The sequence below is a fragment of the Trematomus bernacchii genome, unplaced genomic scaffold (genome assembly GCF_902827165.1).
Source record: "Trematomus bernacchii unplaced genomic scaffold, fTreBer1.1, whole genome shotgun sequence".
Taxonomy (NCBI): Eukaryota; Metazoa; Chordata; class Actinopteri; order Perciformes; family Nototheniidae; genus Trematomus; species Trematomus bernacchii.
The window spans coordinates 15,824-39,709 of NW_022987992.1; the positions used below are offsets into that span (position 1 = coordinate 15,824).

General features: G+C 42.0%; 1 protein-coding gene across 1 annotated transcript in view; it reads right to left on the minus strand.

Annotated features, from left to right (window-relative positions):
- Nucleotides 1-21,358, minus strand: part of LOC117472044 (vesicle-fusing ATPase-like) — a gene marked incomplete at its 3' end in the record, with an annotated part of 33,468 nt that extends 12,110 nt beyond the window's left edge. Inside the window, exon 1 of the mRNA XM_034117198.1 lies at nucleotides 21,244-21,358. Coding sequence (XP_033973089.1) covers nucleotides 21,244-21,255 — 12 coding nt within the window. The remainder of the gene's footprint in view (nucleotides 1-21,243) is intronic.
- Nucleotides 21,359-23,886: the final 2,528 nt, after the last annotated feature.

Consider the following 23,886-nt stretch of genomic DNA (forward strand, 5'->3'; position numbering starts at 1 on the left):
CCGTGCTGTAGTTCCTTTATAGCCCAACATTAGCCACCTTTAGCTTAGCGGTGGTGACGTTAAGTCATGTGACCGTGCTGTAGTTCCTTTATAGCCCAACATTAGCCTCCTTTAGCTTAGCGGTGGTGACGTAAATTCGATTTCAGCAATAATCCAAAAGCCAATGGAGAAATGGCTTTTTGTGGAAGGAGCCAGGTAAAGGCTGCCTGCAAAAATACAAAATTATTATACCACTCTATACAATAAAGTACTATAGAAATAGCAATGTAGCTAACTAAGTAGCAGACAGCTGGTAAGCTAGCTAGCTTATTTCACCATGCTAAAATGCTACACTGGTTACAGAGAATGGGCCCTAACCCTACACAAGTTGTCAATCATTGCATCCTACTGAACAGAGCTTATCTTTTGCAATTATCCAAAATCCAATGACAAAATCCCATTGGATTTTTGTGAAAAGGGAACCAGGGATATGCTGCCTTCAGGGTTGAAGACAGAAAATACGACATCCCTGCACCACTCTATAGTGATCCAGCCTGGGGGGGAGGATTGAAAGCGTTGACGTACATCGGCCTATAAACAATTAGCACGCAAAAAATTGATATCCCACATGACGAGGAGCTCGTTTTTTGAAAATGTTTCCATACATACCTTGAAAAATATTACGACCTTGTGGGCGCCAGCGTAGGCAAGCAGAGAGGAAGGACAGAAGACAGTATTTGAGCGAAAGGGGATTCAATCAGCAAGCTGAGGGGGAAAAGCTGTGATCGCATTCAAAATGTATTCACATGCAACCACAAGTAATGAGATGATGGTGCATGCAGACCAGATTTGGGGTTTGATCGGTGTTTTATAAACCAGAAAACATGTTTCGGTTATTTCCAGAGCTGGGAAGTAGTGGAATACAAAAACTTTGTTACTGCACTTAAGTACATGTTTCTGGTATCAGTACTTTACTCCACTACTTATTTTTCTGACGACTTTTTACTTTGACTTCTTACATGTTGAACTCAAATACCTGTACTTTCTACTTCTTACATGTTGAACTCAAATACCTGTACTTTCTACTTCTTACATGTTGAACCCAAATACCTGTACTTTCTACTTCTTACATGTTGAACTCAAATACCTGTACTTTCTACTTCTTACATGTTGAACTCAAATACCTGTACTTTCTACTTCTTACATGTTGAACACAAATACCTGTACTTTCTACTTCTCACATGTTGAACACAAATACCTGTACTTTCTACTTCTTACATGTTGAACCCAAATACCTGTACTTTCTACTTCTACATGTTGACTCAAATACCTGTACTTTCTACTTCTTACATGTTGAACTCAATACCTGTACTTTCTACTTCTTACATGTTGAACACAAATACCTGTACTTTCTACTTCTCACATGTTGAACACAAATACCTGTACTTTCTACTTCTTACATGTTGAACCCAAATACCTGTACTTTCTACTTCTTACATGTTGAACCCAAATACCTGTACTTTCTACTTCTCACATGTTGAACACAAATACCTGTACTTTCTACTTCTTACATGTTGAACTCAAATACCTGTACTTTCTACTTCTTACATTTTGAACACAAATACCTGTACTTTCTACTTCTTACATGTTGAACCCAAATACCTGTACTTTCTACTTCTTACATGTTGAACTCAAATACCTGTACTTTCTACTTCTTACATGTTGAACCCAAATACCTGTACTTTCTACTTCTCACATTTCCCAAACAGGCTGGTTCCTTTAGTTTGAATGTGTGTTTGGTGGCGTGATCATTATTATTTAGAGTCATTGCGTGCCTATTGATTTGAACACGATCCGTGTATCCATCATTTCCTGGTCTTCTCTAAAGAAGAGGGACCAATGAAAACGTTGTCATGTTGCCGTTGTTCAGCATGGAAACATTCATTAGCTAACAATGACATTATTGTTCTATTAATATAAAGGGAGGTCAGGTACTCTTTAAAACAGCTACTACTTTTTACTGAAGTACATTTCAAAGCCTCTTTACTTTGACTTGAGTAAATAACTTTAGTCAGTACTTCTACTTTTACCAGAGTATTTTTAAACACGAGTATCTGTACTTCTACTTGAGTAAAGGGTGTGTACTTTTACCCTCTCTGGTCATTCCGATGAATATATCCCCCAAATCTGGTTATGGGTTTGATGAGATGAGTCGTATACAGAGTGCCATGCCAAACATACACAGTTATGTTTATTATGTCTTTGTTTCTTTCCCACATTTAGAGACTAATGGTGGAAAGAGACGTGGAAACAAGAGAAAGAAATCAGCTGATTTGCTTCTCTGATGGTTGATACTTTGGAAACTATTATCGTAAGAGCAGAAACGGATGGAAATCACAATAATATTTCAGTACATCCTAACTGTATGCATCTGGGTTTCATGAATACTTGACAGAGCTGCAGGAATAAGTCCTAAAACCCTACCATGACTCAGCATTTCATCACTTCCTGTCTCCTGGTCTGGGGGTCAATGGTTTTCTGTGTTTTTGCTTTTTATCCTGAATAAGTACTTCTGTGCCTGCTGTAGTTCCTTTATAGCCCAACATTAGCCACCTTTAGCTTAGCGGTGGTGATGTGAGGTCATGTGACCGTGCTGTAGTTCCTTTATAGCCTAACGTTAGCTTTTTACTTCAGATATCTTTAGTTTAAAGTGGACCTATCATGCTATATTTGAATAATATAGTGTAGGACCATACCTATATAAGGCATATTTATACTTCAAAATACCAAACAGATCATGCATTTTAGCCATGCCTCATTTTGCTCAATTTGACATTTTAGGGCAGATTCAGTGAGAACAGCACCACCTACAGGCCTGGCATATGTACTACAGCGTCTCCAGCGCCTTTGAACGGCAATGGCCGTGGCTGTCTCCTCCTGATTGGTGGAGTTGGCCCAATAGCCGTAGCGCCACCGTCCTGACGTCAGGACAGTGTTCAAATCTGGATCAGTTTTTATCAGATCCGTTGCAGCCCCTTTTTTAGAGATTTGGGTATGGAGGAAAATAGAGAGGGTTGTGTTTTCTGACACTTGGTGAGTTCCCTGGAACACCGGGGACACATATTCATGTAGAACAGACGTACAAAAGTGCATTTTGCATGATAGGTCCCCTTTAACATAACGTGGTGTTAATATGTGGAGATTATCCTGCTGAACTAAACGTGTAAGTATCAGAAATGTTTGTTTTAAACAGAGATTATTTTCTGACATAATCCAAAATCACAAGGAGAAATCCCATTGGACCAGGAGATGCTGCCTTCAGGGTCCATTACATAAATACCTTTCCTGTGATGTAACCACAAATTCCTTGTTTAGAAATTGATGTGCACCTTGAAAATAAGATGTTGGTTAAAGATATGACTCATAGTGCATTTAGATCCATGGTTACACGGTTCTGCTAACATTAGAAGATAGTACCAGCGAACCTGAGCCTCACATTGTAGTCCTGTGGTGTAATGTGCATCTATCTAAAACCCTCTGATGCTGCAGAGTTTCCATCGATTTTCCAGTGCAGACATCTGAGTGTAAACACCCCGCGAGGCACAGCCGCATGAATAATTCAACAGTTTGAGTATTAGAGAGAGAGAGGAGAGAGAGGGAGGGACGGATATATCAGACCCTCCCTGATACTGCAGAGTCACTGCAAAACACTCCCAGAAGAATAACACATTCAGAAAACCATTGACCTTCACCAGGGGACAGGAAGTGATGAAATGCTGACTCATTATCCGGTTCTATGACAACATTTTGCACCACTTTTTCTGGCCTGTCACTAAGATAAAGATGTACATTTGGATATTTTTAGAAGACTTAGTGCAGTCTCTACTGATCTATTTGTTAGACAATATATATATAATTGTTCCTAAGCAATCTGTTTGTGTTTACATAAGATGGAAAGCTGAAATGTTCACTTTACATAATGGGAATAATGGTTTTAATCACTTAAGCTAAAGCCCTCTCAGATTTCCAAAGAAAAACCAACGTCGAATGCGTTGCACTTTCAATTACATTTCAAACCATTACAGGCTCATCTGAGTGCAATCTGTTGATTGTATCAGCGCTGTGTAACATATATAAACACCACTCTCACAATAACAGGGCGTAGAAACTAGTGTTCATTTTGCCAGCTATTTCTTAATTTAGTTTTAGTCTTAGTCCTGTATCAAATGTCCTTGTTTTAGTCATATTTACTCACCTTCATCCTGTTTTTATTTAGTCAAGTTTTAGTCGACCAAAAATCTGAGCATTTTAGTCTTATTTTAGTCAAAGAAAACTAACTATTGTAGTCTACTTTTTGTCAATGAAAACTGTTGTCATCAGATTATATAGAACATTTCAGTCAAACTAGTCTAGCCAAAACCAATAATTTGTCATTTTAGTCAAACTTATTTCACAATAAGATGATATCTTGTCCTTAGCCCCAGCTGTGTTATGGCCACGTTGCTTCCCTTCTGATAAAACAATGCATTCGCTTTGTTTCTCCACCTCATTGTAGCGAAAATGGGCCCAAATATCACATCGTTTCTTTCTCCCAAGCAGTGGTGGCGTTAGACTTTTTCGTTGTCAGTCATTTTGACGGACAGGATCGTAACTTTCCGTCATAATCCATTATTACCCGTCGAGTCTGTACACAACTCGTCACTCGGGGGGGGGGGGGGGGGAGGGTATTCGGTTAACGCGACCACTGCTCCCAAGCCCTGTTGTTGCCATTTTCCTTTCTGTTAAATAAGGTTCGTTATATCCGAGTCTTCTGTAGAATGATCGAGGGTCGAGTATCTTTCACGACTCAGGTTTATTGTACAGTAAGTCAAGACATTACAGTAGGCAGCAACATGACAACTGGCGGGCTTACTCCGAAGTAAAGCAGTACTTCGCATGCCATAAAGCATGTCGCAACACTGCCGTAACAGCCTTAACTCAGTATGCATTGTATGCATATGTGACATCTCCCCTTTTTCTTAGTTATTTAATTTTAAATAACTGTAAAGAGTTTTGACCGATTAGTCACAGCATCATCCTGTAATAGTAAACAACAGTCAAACTGTGATAACAAATGTTCCTTCAGTCGTACTGACCAACCAAAAGTGTCCTATGAATACAGGTTAACTTCACAGATTATGTTAATCAAGATGGGTAACCAATACCTTCAGTAGTGCTGTAACAAAATAAAATTCAAGATGCAAGTTTTCTTTTCTAAACATTGCAGCAGTAATATCACATTTGTACATAACATTCACAATAAACAGAACTCAAAATTCAGCAGACTCAGAGTCCACCTGTGTTTCCCTATTCATTTTCTCCCCCCCAAAGGCCATAGGTGTTTTTTTTTCTATTCACCCCCAGAGGTCATTGTGAAACACCCAAAACACTCCTGTCTACAAGTCCAACCTAGTGGCCGGCTTACTGACATGGCCAGACCTGGTCTGAACCCGTCCTGGTGTTGTTGTATGGGTTGTCACCTCACTTGGTTTCAGGGTAACAGTCTCTGGTGTGTTGGCGCTTACAGGCTGGGAAATCGCCACAGCACTCTCTGCTGGTGTTAGTGGGATGTGCTGTGCAGGTCGGGAAGTTGGTTCTGCCCGGAGATGAAGTCGGTTCCGCCGCAGCACTGCACCTCCTTGTGTGTTAATGAGGTAAGACCTCGGAGTAACACACTCTTTTGAGACGATTGCTGGTGTCTTCCAGGACTTCTCGTTGTCGAGCTTGGTGTAGACTGTGTCTCCTGGCTGTAGAGCTGGTAGATGCCTGGCACCATGTCGTCGGTTGTAATAAAAGGCTTGTTTTGCTTTCTCACTTGTGTCCTTTTGTTTGACAATCTGTCTGTTAGGCCATTTAGGCCGTAGATTTTTCTCGAGTGTCGGGAGCGTCGTTCTGATCTTTCTCCCCATTAGCAGTTCTGCTGGACTGACTCCTGTGGTAGTACAGGGAGTGGATCTATAGCACATAAGGGCTATCAGCGGATCTTCCTGACGAAGGATTCTCTTAGCGGTCTGTACTGCTCTTTCGGCATGACCGTTTCCTTGAGGATGGTGAGGACTAGACGTGATGTGTCTGAAGTCCAACCGCTGTGCCAGCTCTCGGAATTCTGCACTGGAGAATTAGGGACCATTGTCACTCACAACCTCTTCAGGAATTCCGAACCTAGCAAAGGTCGTTTTAAGTCTCTGGATGACAGGGCACTTGTCGTAGATGGTAGTTGTAGTATTTCCAGATACCGTGAATAGTAGTCTGAAATCACAAGGTAGTTGTGCTTGTTATGTTCGCAGAGGTCGAGAGCGATTCTTTTCCACGGACGATCAGGCAGTGGTGTGGAAATAAGCGGCTCCTTCTGTTGAGCCCGCTTCTGCTCCTGGCAGCTCTTGCATATGTTGACAATGTTCTTAATGTCTACAGAGAGCCCCGGCCACCAAACTGATGCATTCGCCCTTTCTCTGCATTTTGAGAGCCCCTGGTGTCCCTCATGTATTTTCTGCAAAATGTCTGCTCTCAGTGACCCCGGAACCACGATCCTGTTTCCTCGTATGACTAAGCCATCAGCTTCCGATAGCTCATTTTTCACTTTGGTGTAGTCCCTGATGTTCAGTGGAACATTACTACTGTATTCAGGCCATCCTGCCCTAATCAGCTTGATGACAGCCTGAAGCTCACTGTCGGCAGCTGTCTCTTTTCTGATATTCTCCATTCTCGTTGGGGATGCTGGAATGCCCTGTATCACTGTGGCTACATAGCATGCCACATCTTCTTGAGTGTCAGTCTCTTCCTTTGTGTGTGTCAGTGGGCTTCGGGACAGTGTGTCGGCGACAACAAGGGTCTTCCCAGGCACATGCTCTGCTAAAGGTTTGTACCTCATTAGTAGACGCTGACATCTCAAGGGGACGTTGTCTAGGCTTTGTTTGTTGATCAGTGTCACTAATGGCTTGTGGTCGGTCTCCAGCCTGAACTGATCCAAGCCACATAGATACTTGTCGAACTTCTCACAGGCCCATACGCTAGCCAAGCACTCCTTTTCTATCTGGGCGTAGCGTGTCTCTGCTTCTGTGAGACGCCTCGAACAGTAGGCTACTGGCTTCCACTCCTCTTCATGGAGCTGGAGGAGGACCCCCCCCAGGCCATAGCTACTGGCATCAGCAGACACCACTGTGGCTTTAGCCACATCATAGAAGACAAGAACAGGTGCCGTGGTCAGCATCTTCTTAATGTTCTCAAAAGCTGACTGCTGTGAGGGACCCCAGGTCCAGATGTTCCTGCTCTTCAGAAGCTCGTACAGTGGTTGACCTATTGTGGAAAGGTTTGGAACGTACCTACCCAGGTAGTTCACCATGCCCAGGACTCTTTTCAGCTCATGGACGTTTCCTGGTGGAGCCAGCTGATGTATGGCTTCAACTTTATCAGGGTCGGGCCTGACTCCTGACTGGTCGATGAGATGTCCCAGAAAGCGTAGCTGGCTTTGTCTGAGGGAGCATTTATCTTTATTGAGTTTTAAGCCTGCTGACTCAACACGCTGTAGTACCTTCTCGAGTCTGGCGTCGTGCTGTTCTGTCGATGTCCCATAGACCAGGATATCGTCCATGAAGACTTCAACGCCTTCCAGCCCCTAAAGAGTCTCTAGCATTTTCCGCTGGAAGACCTCAGGCGCACTGGAAATCCCGAAAGGTAACCTTTTGAAACAGTACCTGCCAAACGGTGTTATAAAGGTTGTTAATTTACAGCTGGCTGGGTGCAGTGGGATTTGCCAGAACCCACTTGCAGCGTCGAGAGAGGAAAACACAGTTGCACCACTTAGCTTTGCAGTTATTTCATCAGAGGTAGGTAAGATGTAGCGCTCTCTTTTTACTGACTCATTTAGTCTTTTCAGGTCCACACAGATCCTGGCTTTGCCTGTGGTTTTCTTTAGAACTGGCCCCATAGGAGCACACCATTCAGTTGGCTGTGTTACCTTCTCGATGACACCGTTCTTCTCCATCCTCTGCAGTTCCTCTTTTACCATCTGTAACATTGGGAAGGGCACACGACGTGCTGTATGCACTGCATATGGTTGAGCCCCATCCTTTAATTGGATTTGAACAGGTTCAGTTTTTAGTGTGCCGTGCTCACCATAGGCTTGAAGGTGTTCACTGGTAGTGAATTTCACTTCATCAACACGCCTCACCAGGTTCATCTCCACTGACAGATCCCGGCTGAGTAGGTTATTGACATTCTGGCCACGGACTACATATGCTTCAAATAGGTAGTTATTTCCCTTGTAACTAACTGTAGCATTAAAGCGTCCCAGACACAACAGTTCACCTCCTGGGCTGTCTAATGGGATGTCAGCTGGTTTCAGTGTTTTTGGTGGAGTGAGTGTGTGAAATGCATTCTCACATAAGACGCTGACATCAGCTCCTGTGTCAATTTTAAATTCCATTGTAGTAGAATCCACCTGGAGCTGTACTGTCCACTGCTCTTTCTCCTCTGCACTGCACACTGAGCCTAAGAAATAATGGGTCTGCTCAGCCTGTACAGTCCCTGTGACCTCATTCACTGATCTATTGCTGTTTCGGCACACTCTGGCCCAATGTCCTATTTTATTGCACTTGTGGCATGTAGCTTTAGCTGCAGGACACCCTTCTTCCTTGCTATGCTGTGATTTCCCACATTTACCACATTTCCTTTCACTTCCCCCCCATTTTCTGTCTTTTGACTTGCCTTGATGTTGTTGAGGTTTCCATTTGTTATTTTTTTCTTTGAATCTCACCTCCTGTACTGATCCCACTGTGTCTTCCTGCAGACTCACTTGTGCTGCGACCTCCTCTGACTGCCTGACGGTCCGTGTCGTCAGTGCTAGTGTTAGGTCCGCAGTTAGCTGCAGCCTGCGCGAGAGCTCTTTGTCTCGTATCCCGACGACAATTCGGTCGCGGATATTCTCATCTCGGCTTGCGCCAAACTCACAGTGTTCTGATAGATCATACAGGGCTCGGATGAAACCCTCTGCCTTCTCCCCTGGCCGCTGGACACGCTGGTGGAAACATGCCCTCTCGTGGATAACGTTCCTCCTCGGGAAAAAGTACTCGTTGAACTTTCCCACCACAACGGCAAAGTCATCGCCGTCATCTTCTTCGGCAAAAGTGAACGACTTGAATATGTTTTCTGCCTCGTTGCCCATGGCATAAATCAGGCAGCTCACCTGCACTCTCCCGTCATCTTTGTCGAGTTTAGTAGCGAGTCTGTACCGCTCAAAGCGTTGCCTCCATTCTGGCCATTCAGTCGGCTTATCAAAAGAAAAGTTCGCTGGGGGATTAAACTTCGCCATTCCGCCGTCTATATTCCTTTACTTTGTCTTGTTTATTTCCTGTGACTCACCGGTCACTTCTGACACCATGTAGAATGATCGAGGGTCGAGTATCTTTCTCGACTCAGGTTTATTGTACAGTAAGTCAAGACATTACAGTAAGCAGCAACATGACAACTGGCGGGCTTACTCCGAAGTAAAGCAGTACTTCGCATGCCATAAAGCATGTCGCAACACTGCCGTAACAGCCTTAACTCAGTATGCATTGTATGCATATGTGACATCTTCCTGACAGTTCACAGTGTGCGGCCGTGCGCAGCACAGACACACAGCTGCTGCCCAGCCGCAGCACCGGAGATGGAACAGAAGGAGAAAATCTGACTATATATCAGATGTAACGTTATCTTTGATAATATTTCGTCAACGAAAGTAAAGAGAGATAGTTTTTATTTAGTAAATGAAAATCCTACATTTTCGTCTCGTCACTTTTCGTCAACGATATTGCATGTTGATGTTGTTACAGTTATTGTTTACTGACGTCGGTGCCGTCTCGTCATCGTCTCGTCTTAGTCATGGAAAAAAAGGTCGTTGACGAACATATTTCGTCATAGTTTTAGTCAACGAAATGAACACTAGTAGAAACTCTAGATATTGTTAGAAATTAAAATCAATGTTGATGTGGCGTAATTTGAATGAAATACACTGTATTTAATTTAAATCGGTTTTATTCTGAAAACCGAAGATTCACATGTGACTTCCGGTTTTCCGCTGGTGAATTTCGTCATTTCCGGTTAGCATTAGCATGTGGCGAAATGCTACGTTTTCAAACTGTGAATTGAAGGTGAAATAACGTGATGTTGTACACTAAACACCCTGAGTTTAACACTCATTTATTGACGCTAGAATGAGGTTTATTAGGGAATGTTTAGATGACCACAGACATCTGAGTGATGTAATTCAGCAGCAGAAACCGACAGGATTTGCATTGGACACGCCCCCGTCGACGCCGGCCAATAGGAGAAGACTACAGTTGATACCCGGGAGACACAAGAAGGATCTCGCTCTCTCCTTGCCCCCAGCTGACCCAGGACGGACGGGACCAAACAGCTGGCAGGGGCAAACCACCAACGAGCACATTTCATTTGTATACCACCGCATCTTTTGTGTAATTAAATGCTGTTAACTTTTATAAGCTTGCCTTGACTCTTTTCAGTCTCTCCTGCTCTCGGGGTTCAAGAATCACTAACAATATGATAAAGCCAAATTACAATAACTGAGAAGAAACACCAAAGATCTTCAAGGGTCAGACACGTCCAATATCTGCACATTATGAAATGAATAAACTGCCTGTAAGAGCCAACTCACTTCAGATTAATCACACTAAGTAATTCCTTGGCCCTCTGTTGGAGTATTAAATCAAGAAGGCAATGATAAATGTTATGCATGGTATAGCAGAAAAGTGGCAGTGTTATCTTTATTATAAATCAATGTATTTAATCATGATTATAATCAGATGCAGCCCTATTTAGCTTTGAGGCTATATGGCTTTGACTGCACGAAAAACAACATGCAACGCTGAGGAAAGCTACAGCAAAGGTAACGGGGATATTTTCCCACAATTTTGAATCACAAAATCCAAATGCAATCCAACAAGGAACTTTACTCCTTAGCCATAAGAGTTTATGTTTACAACACGGGAAGTCCTCTTCACGATATGCTTAGTGACGTAGCTAATCAGAGTGACTTCACAAAGGTCATTTATGTCCCTTATTTCAAACCTAAACCTGACTACATAGTTTAAAGCTGGTAAACAGTGGCCTTTCGTGGTATAATGTTCACCTTCTTGATGGTTTTCACTGCAAGAAAACATATATTTTGCCAAAACCATCACAAAATCCAATGCAATCCAAAAAGGAACTGTCCTTTTTAGCTTAAAAATATCTTGAGTTTGTGTTTACGACACGGCAAGTCCTGTTCACGATATGCTTGGGTGTTCAAGTCTTGTTTCCTGCAAAAACCATTGCAAAACAACGGCAACACGGACATCGTTGAGTTAGTTATTTCTCACGTAAGCTGAAGGACTGCACGTATGTATTTCATGTTAAATGACATGATTTCTTCCTCAACCTAACCACATAGTTCAAAGCTGATAAACAGTGGCCTTTCATGGCAACATATTCACCTTCTTTATGGTTTTCACTGCAAGAAAACCAAATGCTAACACCTATAATTTCTCACAACGTTCAATCATGAAATCCAATGCAATCCAAAAAGGAATTTGTACTTTCTGGCTTAAAAATATCTTGAGTTTGTGTTTACGACACGGCAAGTCCTGTTCACAGCACAGTTGGCGTTCAAGTCTTGTTTTCTGCGATAACCATTGCAAAACAACGGCAACAAGAAAACCAAATGCTAACACCTATAATCCAAAAAGGAACTGTACTTTCTGGCTTTAAAATATCTTGAGTTTGTGTTTATGACATTGGAAGTCCTGTTCACGATATGCTTGGGTGTTCAAGTCTTGTTTCCTGCGACACAGACATTGTTGACTTATTTCATGCCTACGTAAGCTGAGTGACTGCACGTATGTCATTGACATTACGTGACTTATTCTAAAATACAACCCATGATTTTTTCCAAACCCTAACCACATAGTTCCAAAGTAGTAAACTGCAACCGTAGTAAACTGCAACCGTTATATACATCTTCCGGCCTACTGATACATTTCTAAGCACCTTTTAAATGATTTGAGTTGCAGTGAAAACATGTGATGACAGCCATTTAACAGCCTCGTAACAATCAATAGTTAGTTGACAGTCGATTGTGTCTAGAAAGGAGAGAAACTGGACAACAGCCAAGTTAAGACTCACGCACTTACATTTGGTACAATCAAATATTTCAATCATGCATGTTTAATCATCGGGGAGTCACTGGGATGGTAGGTTAAGAAAAATCTAAAGCAAAACTGCAACTTGAAAAGGTATGGATTAAAGAAACGAGATCTTAGTGAGCTGTGTATCAGAGCTGCATCTCCTCAAGATCTGAGTCACAGGACAAACACACGGTGAAGGTCGTTCCTGTCTTCACTGAACACACACTCACAGAAACAGTGTGTGTGTGTGTGTGTGTGTGTGTGTGTGTGTGTGTGTGTGTGTGTGTGTGTGTGTGTGTGTGTGTGTGTGTGTGTGTGTGTGTGTGTGTGTGTGTGTGTGTGTGTTGTCTCTCTAAATATAACTCTAGCTCAGAGGAAGGCCCTGTGTCGAGACAGCCGGGATTAACCATCACTCTCCCTCTGACACGATTATCAAACACACAATCCTACACAGACTTTATTAAACATGCAGCTACACATATGTACAATTAATTGTGCACATGCTGTTACACATGTATGTGTTTTTGCTGGCAGGAACATCTATGCAAAGACCATTTTCATCATTACAAATCTGACCGGCAAACAAGAGGGGAAGAAATGTGGATTTTAGCAAAGTTAGCTTATCATTCAAGCCATACAGCAAGATATAGAGGACTACAACATGGATATAATGTACTTTAAATTATATCTAAATGGAAAATAAATATCGGAATTACAATATTTTACCCCTGTAATTGTCGTGGAACAAGTGAAGTAAAGATAACATTGTTGGTAGCCTCCTGAAAACAACAAGGCTTGGTAGTGAACACCAAGCTAACATGCTAACGGTGGATAGCTCTTCCCACACTTCCCAAAGTGGGTGTGGGTGTGTAAACAGAATCTGGAGAAGAGAAAATGCAATCCTCTTGACAAATAACTGCTGTGCAAAAGATTTCTGCTCTACAGGGAGATTATGGAAGGAATAAAATGCTTGCTTCATTACCGGAGAGAGGCCATCTGTGCAGCCCCCTCACTTCTTACAGCACACAATCTCAGCTCTGATTATTGATTCTGACTAATTCAATCCATCATGTTGTCCTCGAAGCTACACAAGCACGTTTATCAGACTAAATGAATCTTGATGCAATGGAGAGCATCTCAAATCTGTCCTGGGTGCTATCAACATGACGGCTAACGTTAGCATCTCTTAGTGAGTCTGGAGTTTATTCTCTACCAACTCCAGACAAGATCTGTGTCCTACTGTTAGCTTTACATTCAATAAACACACACAGAAAAAAATCTTTAAATGAGCCTGTGTGTTTATCTGGGTTACTAGCTAGCTTCTTGTGTGCTAGCTAGCTTCTTGTGTGCTAGCTAGCGTTCTTGTGTGCTATCACAATGTAGGCTAACGTTAGCAGCTCTTAGTGAGTCTGGAGTTTATTCTCCAGTAACACCAGACACAATCGTTATCCTATTGTTAGCTTTACATTCTAAACACCTACAAAAATGTATGTGCTTGAAAGAGCCCGGGCGTTAACTTACTAGCTAACGTTCTTGTGTGCTATCAACATGTAGGCTAACGTTAGCATCTTTGCAGTAGTGTTACGTGAGTCTGGAGTTTATTCTCCAGCAACTCCAGACACAATCTTTATCCTATTGTTAGCTTTACATTCATTCAACACTTAAAATGATAAATTAGTTTGAATGAGTCCGTTAATAGCTAACGTTCTTGTGTGCTATCACAATGTTAGCTTACGTTAGCAGCTCTTGGGGTCATTATTCAACCAGACACAGGTTTTGTGCTGCAGTTAGCTTCATATTCATTAAACACTTAAAACAAATATGTTTTTCTTAAATTAGGCAGCTTGAAGTCTACCAAAGACAACAAGTCAAGCATCACACGGAGCTAACGTTAGCTTACTTAGCTTTACCTACAGCTGATTAAAACCTCTGGGACAGTTTACCATGAGTTTTGAGTGCTGAATCTGGCTCAATGATCATCGTAGAAAAGATGTGGAATACTGTACTTTCTACAAAAGGACATCCAGAGAGCAGACCTCTGTTAAGGTGAGTTTGGTGCTTACATTATGGCTCAAAAGACCCTCAAATCAAATCTTATTTTCCCCTCTGAATCCTCCTGCAGTTTCACATCCACAACATGAAGCAAACAGAGTTCAAACAACAGTGTTTCACTGAGTAATCCTGTTAGCGTCCACTCTACACTTCAGCTCTAATTCCATCTAAGCTGTTTACCTTTGACACTACACTGACACAGTTACCAATAGTTAAGCAGTAAACTGAATATTTGTGTCCAAAGATGGAATATTCTGCAGGTGGTAAAAATGCATTTTTCAAGATGTTTCTACACCAGTAACACCCAATAAGAGCATACAGTATATCAGTCTGTTTTTGATCCAGTATGGCCTTATCCATGGTATTCTTGAACCTTTGTAATGTTGACATGCTTCACTGTAGAGTTTCTGGTGGACAGATGGTGACAGAAGGTCTTCAGTTCAATCCCCTCCACAGCCAGAGTGTCCGACCTTAAACTGACTCCCTGTTGTTTACTTACAGGACAAAGACGGAAAATCCCGGTAAATCCTTTTGTCAATTTACCTTTTAAGACCGCAGATCAAACAATGACCTCGCAATCCAATCTCCCCCTCGAAGAAGTTGCTGCTTTCGTTAGACTTTACTGCAACGCATCGAGTTAATCTCAAACAGTACAACCCGACTATGTCTCCAAGAGATGGATCCAATCTCAGAATTGTCAATGATTTTAAAACACCTGGGATCATACTAGGGATGCCAGCGATTATTCGATTTTTCGAATATTCGTTACAGTCTCCATAATCGAAAATTATTTTTAAAATTCGATTTTATTTATATTTTTTTTTATTATTATTTATGTTTTTCTTTTTTTTCCTGGCTTAGTTTCAACCTAAATATAGACTAATGCTAATAATAGTAATAGTATTAATAATTGTAAATGGCCATTGGTCACACCACCAGTTTGTTTTACTGTAAACTTGGAGGAAGCCGCAGACTGCTGCTGCCTGCTACACACCGACCCCGCCCCCCCCCTTCTCCGTCACACGTGCGATTGATTTATTGGCGATATACAAACAGAACAGTGAGAACAACACAACTAAAGATGAACAAAGAAGAGTTTGAGTTCGAACTACTTCGAACTGACATGTGCAAATGAAGTAAAATGCAAGCTCTGCGAAAATACTTATTTTTTTCTCTCTCCCGCGGGGGTGGGGGGGGGGGGGGGGGGGGCGGCGGCGAATAATCGATTAATATTCGACAGGGCTGTCCGATTTTCGAATTTGATCATGGTCAGTTTCTAGCATCCCTAGATCATACGTCATGGACTCTGGGGAATATTTCCTATATCGTAGAGCCAAGATGTAATCAAGTCCCGCAAAGACCCACAAACCTTAAAAACACAACGTTATTGGTAAAGGGTAAATACCCAACACAGTCTCACGGCATTTCGTGACTATAACACGAAATGCCGTGAGACTGGGTTGAAATACCAGTTGAATCTGTTGAAACTGAGAATAGCTCCTAAACGGGAACAACAGGTTTTGTGTTTTCTGGTGTAAAAACCAAAGTTGTTAAAATGAAAAGGCAAAATCAAAATCCGTCATTTGTGAAAGAATATTTGTCAAAGGCAGAATAGTTGTTAAAAACCCATTTGAAGGAAGTATTGTGGCGCTGCAGAGATATGGCAGCATTATTATATTAACATAGACTTAAAAAAACTTCTTTGGTGCAGATCCTCTTCAATACTGCACTATTCTTTCAAAGACAATGTGAATACTGATGACCTATTCCTTCAATATCGTGAGTCCTATTGCATCGCTGTAAAGCACAGTCAGTGTCAGTCTGAAATCAGGACACCAGCATTTAGTATTTTGGGATGAGTCCTCTTGTACCGCGGCAGTGAAATCCTCAGATTACAGAATAACAGACAGAGAGTCAACATTAAAACCTCCCTCATCTTCCTCTGTCCTCACTGGAAGCTTTTCTGGCAAGATAATAAGCTCTTCCAGATTATATAAAAGCTATGAAAAAATGCATGAACACATTTGAGACACAGACAGAAAGAAGTAGGGTAGGGCCGCATGATGTGGAAAAATAACTACTGGTGATGTTTTGTGACAGACTTTTCACAATAATGCAGGGTGTCATTTTTGCACCCTTACTTCATTCACATATTTGAGCTTATTTAACAAATACTGTGCATACTGCAAATTGTGTTATGCACTAGTCTAACCATTTCAATAAAATGTGGATTAGTTGTGCAGTCCTAGTAGTGAGAACTGGGAGAGATACCATTGGTCAAATTAGTTTAATAAATGGTGAGATGAACCCTAACCCTGATTGTCTTATTGACAATGAATGCCTTTATTTCCCATGTCACTTATATGAAACGGATGCTGAGTTTTTCATGGAGTCAGCGTCAGTGTTTGGTCCTGATTCACTCTGACAGGCCGCAGTATGCCCAGCAACAGTGTGTGTGTGTGTGTGTGTGTGTGTGTGTGTGTGTGTGTGTGTCAGCAGAGGGGAGGGTTGAAAAACACGCCGCTGGTCACTTTTGACTCATGCCGATGTCCAAGAGGAGGAACGTGCCATCTCCTCCTTCACACACACACACACACACACACACACACACACACACACACACACACACACACACACACACACACACACACACACACACACACACACACACACACACACACACACACACACACACACACACACACACACACACACACACACACACACACACACACACACACACACACACACACACACACACACACACACACACACACACGTAAAATCCAGCCTGAGCTTAACATGGCAGACATGAAACCGCTACATGTTATATCACATCCACGCTAACAGTTACGTTAACCACAAGCATTGATTGTGCGTGTGTGTGTGTGTGTGTGTGTGTGTGTGTGTTGATTAAGCTTATGTCTAATCATCTAATTAGCTGCAGCTGATAAAATGACGTAGCAGCAGTAACCATGGAGGCAGGGATCTCCATACAGTCTGTTCTTTAGACACCTCTCTCAGTTATCAGCTGTGATGGTGTGTGTGTGTGTGTGTGTGTGTGTGTGTGTGTGTGTGTGTGTGTGTGTGTGTGTGTGTGTGTGTGTGAGAGCATCACAATGGTGCAAGGTGCAGCAGCGAGAGGTGCGTCGCTGGGATAAAAAGGTGGAGAATAAAGATTGATGTAGTGTCTCTACTTTAAAGAGTCCTCTCCTGCTGATGTTCAGGTGTATATCAGTATGTAGTGTCTCTACTTTAAAGAGTCCTCTCCTGCTGATGTTCAGGTGTATATCAGTATGTAGTGTCTCTACTTTAAAGAGTCCTCTCCTGCTGATGTTCAGGTGTATATCAGTATGTAGTGTATCTACTTTAAAGAGTCCTCTCCTGCTGAGGTTCAGGTGTATATCAGTATGTAGTGTCTCTACTTTAAAGAGTCCTCTCCTGCTGATGTTCAGGTGTATATCAGTATGTAGTGTCTCTACTTTAAAGAGTCCTCTCCTGTTGATGTTCAGGTGTTTATCAGTATGTAGTGTCTCTACTTTAAAGAGTCCTCTCCTGCTGATGTTCAGGTGTATATCAGTATGTAGTGTCTCTACTTTAAAGAGTCCTCTCCTGCTGATGTTCAGGTGTATATCAGTATGTAGTGTCTCTACTTTAAAGAGTCCTCTCCTGCTGATGTTCAGGTGTATATCAGTATGTAGTGTCTCTACTTTAAAGAGTCCACTCCTGCTGATGTTCAGGTGTATATCAGTATGTAGTGTCTCTTCTTTAAAGAGTCCTCTCCTGCTGATGTTCAGGTGTATATCAGTATGTAGTGTATCTACTTTAAAGAGTCCTCTCCTGCTGATGTTCAGGTGTATATCAGTATGTAGTGTCTCTACTTTAAAGAGTCCTCTCCTGCTGATGTTCTGGTGTAATATAATACATTATTTTATATAATATGTATGTATATTTGTATATATTCTTAAAGTTACAGCCGGCCCTTTGAGTGCAACCTGATGTGTGAATAGTAACCTTCCCTCTCGTTTCAGATACTCTGACCTCCCTTCCTTGTGTGTCTCCCACTCCTGTGATTGTCTCCCCTGATTGTTTCCACCTGTTCATGACCTGGTGTATTTATTGTCCTCGTCTCCCTTTGTCCTGTGCCAGTTAGTTGCGTTCCTTGTGACTACAACCAGCGTATCATGCCAGGAAAACTCCCAACTTCCCAAGCAGAGCTTTGAGCCACGTCTTGTCTTGTATTTTGTTATTCATGCTCCTAGTGTTTTTCCTCTTTAAAGGTGGGGTAGGTAAGTTTGAGAAACCGGCTCGAGATACACTTGTTGTTATATTCCATGGAATGCTCTTAACATCCTGATAGCAATGAATATCTGAAGTGCTTTGACAAAGAATCCATAAAGAAATATCATCTGTGGAAGCTGTAGTACTGTAAAAAGCACGACCAATCATCTGAGCCGGCTAAAATAACTGGATGGCCTACCTGCCTGTCAGCCTTCCATCTGTGCACAAACTTATCTCGTGCCCTCATTGGTCATGTGCGCGTTCGTGTGTGTTGGAGGAGGGGCTCTGTAAGGAAGTGGCAGATTTTCTCCGGTTGTGTATTTTCTAATTCTAGCGATCTCGAGCCGGTTTCTCAAACGTACCTACCCTACCTTTCAGAGTGACTTTGTTTTTTACACCATTGTAGTTGAGCTTTGGTTTGAATAAACCCTTTTTTGTTCAAACCTGTGTGAGTCGTGCATTTGAGTTCAAACCCGTTCTTCCAGTCGTAACAGACGGTGTGTTTCATCCATCTCAGATCACTTTAAACAATCACAGCTACCACTCCTTTTAACCCCCGAGAGCCACTTCTGCGTGAACGTGAGAAACTAGAACATGATATATTAAAGGGTCTAAAAGGCTCGCTCTCACGCATTCATGCACGTGATTACGTTCGCTCTCCTCGTGGTGTAACATCAACACATCAACATTATTGTTGCTGCGTGTTGCTGCAGCTTCTAGCTTCGTGACTCTGCAGGATTTCAACAAGAAACTCAAATAGACAGAAGGAGACAAAGCTCTCCATTTCTTAAGATCTACATCCAACCATTTAAAGATTAACACGGTCATTTCTAAGACGTCTGAGGGTCCGTCTTTTCACTTTGAATTGCCTTGTGTTGTGCTATATATAAATAAACGTTGCCTTGCCTACACACCCCAAATAACACCAATAATGTGCAATATATATATATGCCGTTAATAACTGTGCAATATATACCTGGCTAATAAATCTCAGAACTGTGTATTTTGTAAAATATGTCATTTTCTTTTTAAATGTGTGTTGAATATGTTGTAACGCATGCTTCTTAGTTAACATGAAGCTGTCTGTGGCTCTTTTCTGTGGGACGAATAAAGGTGTTCTGATTCTGAAATGTGAGAGTCATCAATCTCCAGGGGCAGTTGTGGGGTTTCAGTGCCTTGCTTTATTACAGTCAGGCTTTGGAAAACACATTGTGGGTTCAAACCAGTCTGTTTGTTCAGGTTTCAAACCAGTCTGACGTTGTTTCTCCAGGTGGAAAGTCCTCTCTCCATGGAGGCTGACGTGCTCTTCATCACATGACCTTTTACAGTGTTTGGTGTAGCCTGCGTGTTGCCGTCTGAAAGCTAAGCTAAGTAGCAACAAGCATTAGCTGCATGTTTACTGCACGGACATCAGAGCTATAATCTCATCCTGCACTGTTGGAGGAAACAGGATCTTCATTCACACAACTACTCTATACACCTTTAATATATGTCAAATCAAATCAGAATGCAAACTCGTTTAGACACGTCTTATAAATGTATATTATATTCATCTTCATGTCATTTGTTGTTCTTAAAGTGTGTTTCCTGCCTCTCCCTGCTCTCTTTATCATCTGGTATCTGCTATATCTGTGCATTTTTAAACAAGAGAGAGACTCATACCTCCACCTGGGATCATTCACTGAGTCTCTGCACACCTTCCACCGGGAATATAAACATCATGACGCATCAAATCACACTTTGTCACGATTCAATTTCAACTCTCTCTCATCATGAGCTCAGCAGCTGCAGAGATATGTCAATGACAAACTGAAGTCCTCCTCCAACAGAGCAACATGAATATATATAGGACATAGAACAGATAATACAAATAAAATAGTGCAAGAAGAGTCCGTATCCAAGTAAATGGAATATGATATATTAGATTTGCAAGATACAAACAGATGCACTTGGTTCCGCTACTCTGACAGATGCATGCTGTGTGTCCTCTACAGCAGGGCCTGAGCACACACACACACACACACACACACACACACACACACACACACACACACACACACACACACACACACACACACACACACACACACACACACACACGCACACGCACACGCACACACACACCTCCCTGTGCAGCACCGTGAAATATATCTGCAAGCATCTACCAGCCTCCAAACAACCCGCATTCTGCACCGAAAATCCCGCAGATTTCTGTCTCACACGGTGGAAATCTCACACACACGCCACACACACACACACACGCACACACACACACACACACACACACACACACACACACACACACACACACACACACACACACACACACACTTTAAAACGTCCTCTCGTTTATTTATTTCAGGTGCAAAGCTCGTTAAATATAAAAGCGTTTCCGGTGGCTCAAGGGCACGCAGCAGCAGCAGCAGCAGCAGCAGCAGCAGCAGAGATTAACGCAGAGCAGATGAGCTGCAGAATAAGGTGCACAGAATACATCCTGCTGACATAAAGCTGCGACATGACGGGAGGACAAGCTGCGACATATCGGGATATAAAGCAGAGTGGGAAATCTCCATAAAGCGGAATATATAAATCCTCTCCATCAGGAGGATCAGACAGAAATCTCTCGATGCTTCTACGCCATTTTCCCCTTCTTTATCCCCTTTAGCACAGACACCATTTTGTGACTAATATCGGGGTAAATACATATAATAATCACGGTGTGTTTTCTTACCCGGGCCGCCATGGTTCAGTTTGTCCGAGGATCAGGTCTGTGTTGAAAGGAGGAGAAGAGAAGAGGAGGCGAGGAGACGAGAGAGGAGGAGACGATGAACGGTTTATAAGCCGCGGCGCACAGACATCTGATTGGCTGCTGGGAGCGGAAGTGGTCTGATTAGCTCGCGTGCACAGGAGGAGGGTCCACGGCCGGGGTGAGCCTCACGTGGCAGATAACAGAGAGAAACATGAGGACGACGTCACAGCGTGGAGAGGCATCAATGGAAGCATACTGTACAGGTGACGTCACTAATCTACCTGTTGGTGCATTCATATGTTTTTTTTAATCATTCAAGTCAAAATAACGAGATACAAAGTCAATATTTTGAGATATTAAAGGTGGGGTAGGTAATGATTATCACAAATTAATGAAACTTTATCAATATTTTTGATTTAGTATTTTAATAATTTGGCTGATTATCTCAAAAATAATGACAAAAACATCTCAATATTTTCACTTAGTGGCTCATTATTTAAACATGTCTACAGATGATGTCATTGATCTATCACTCACCTGATAATGTTGGTGCTTTAATAAGGAAGATCAATACAATGAGGGAGACATTGTTCAGCGATTATATCAAAAATAACGAGATAATATGTCAATATTTTTTAGATATTCAGTCAAAATAATGAATTGAATTGAGATTTTTGTCATATCTTTGAGATACTAACTTAAAGGGGACCTATCATGCAAAATGCACTTGTTGATGTCTTTTCTACATCACCATGTGAGTCCCCGGTGCGTCAGGGAACTCACGCAGCGTCAGGAAATAAAACCCTCTCTCTTTTCCTCCGTACCCAAATCTCTAAAAACGGGGGAACAACGGAGCTGATCCAGATTTGCGTCCGATATGACGTAATATCTGAAATGTGGACCCACGGCCCAATCAGAGACGTTGCTATCAGAAACAATGCCCGACTGTTTTGGACGTAATATGGTCGGTGTTTCCATTAGCATCGCTAACACTCAGAGCTAACCTGTACTGGAGAGCATGTGTGTGAAGAAGCAGGAAATAAAAAGGAACTCACCTTGTGGTATAACCGGCAAGAGAGAAAGCCTTTGAGCTCCATACTGTTTCAGAGACAATCCTTGATAATCCATGATATGGCGTTTCATCACGGCAGCATTTAGTTTAGACAGTAGCTGCCGGGTCCCGCATGAGCTCAGACCCCTACTTTTTAAAGCTTTATACCCCAAATCAGCACTTTAGAAACAGGAAGTGAAATAGAGGGATATGAGGCATGGCTAGAATGGGTGATCTGTTTGGTGTTTGGAGCAAAACACTTCATAGACATGTTTTTTATATATTTGTATATATCTGAGACCTATGCTATTGCCTGAACAAAGCGTGATAGGTGACCTTTAAGTCAGAAATAATGAGATTATGAGTCAAAGTGTTGAGATACGAAATTATTTTGACTTTAAGTCATAACGTTTTTTTTGTTGAGATATTCAGTCAGATTGTTGTTGGGTTAAAAAAGTCATTATTTTTGTATATGTCAAATTATACAGAGCCAAATATATTGTTTTATGATGTGAAGATATTAAGATACTGAGTCTTGATTTGGAGTTTTCCTAATATCTTTGAGACAGTTTCTCATTCAAATGACTTTTTCCTATCAGTGGCTGAAACGGGCTTCCATACCATAGAGCTTTTTTTGCTCTATTATTGTATAAAACATCGTTTATTTAGGTAAATATTGAGGTCTTTCTCTGCTTCAGCACCACGGACAGCTCCTCTGCTGAAACTCTGGGTGTTTCTCAATGTCGAGGACGCTTCCTTGGAAGGACATGTCCCTCTGAGTCAGGTCATTCAGAAGCGAGGCAAGAATCCTTCCTAGCCTCGGAAAACGACAAATGGTGGAACAAGCTAACAGGCTAACAGGCTAACAGGCTAACAGGCTAACAGGCTAACAGGCTAACAGGTGTGCAGGTGCGCGTCATATGAGAGGCCCCGCCTTAAATGGAGCGCGATTTCCGCCTAAGATTTGGAAATTGGTTCCGTGCGCAAAGCATTGTGGGGATTTTAAGACCGCGGAGGATACACTCGAAATTTCCCGCAACGAAGGACGCCGGCCTCGGTAGAACTCCAAGGATCCTGGACATTGGAACAGTCCTTCGGCGGCACTCGATGACGTAGCATCCTTGAAATAGTGGCTCTGGAGCATCCTTCCTCGACATTGAGAAACACCCACTGTCTCTGTGCATCAGGATAGAAAACTGAAAACTAATCTAAAGGGATACACAGAGAGCAATAAGTACATAATGTTCAGTACATGAACCAATCAGAAGTGACCTTGAAGAGGACTCAGGCTTTACTTGAATGCAACATTTCAAGAGGTTATCTATCTATCTGATTTGCAACACTTATTATAAGATAAATCAAAAAGCAAGTGAAATTAAATCGTGTTAATGTACATGTTTAGACTGGATATATGATCAGCTTTAAACACTCAGAGCTAGAAGTATTTCAGCACCATGGAGAGCACCATGTACACACACTCGTATATCCTCTTCAGCACCTTGGACAGCTACACAGGGACCATATTATTATACAATATGGTTTTTACATTTACATTACATTTGTTCTCTTTTTAC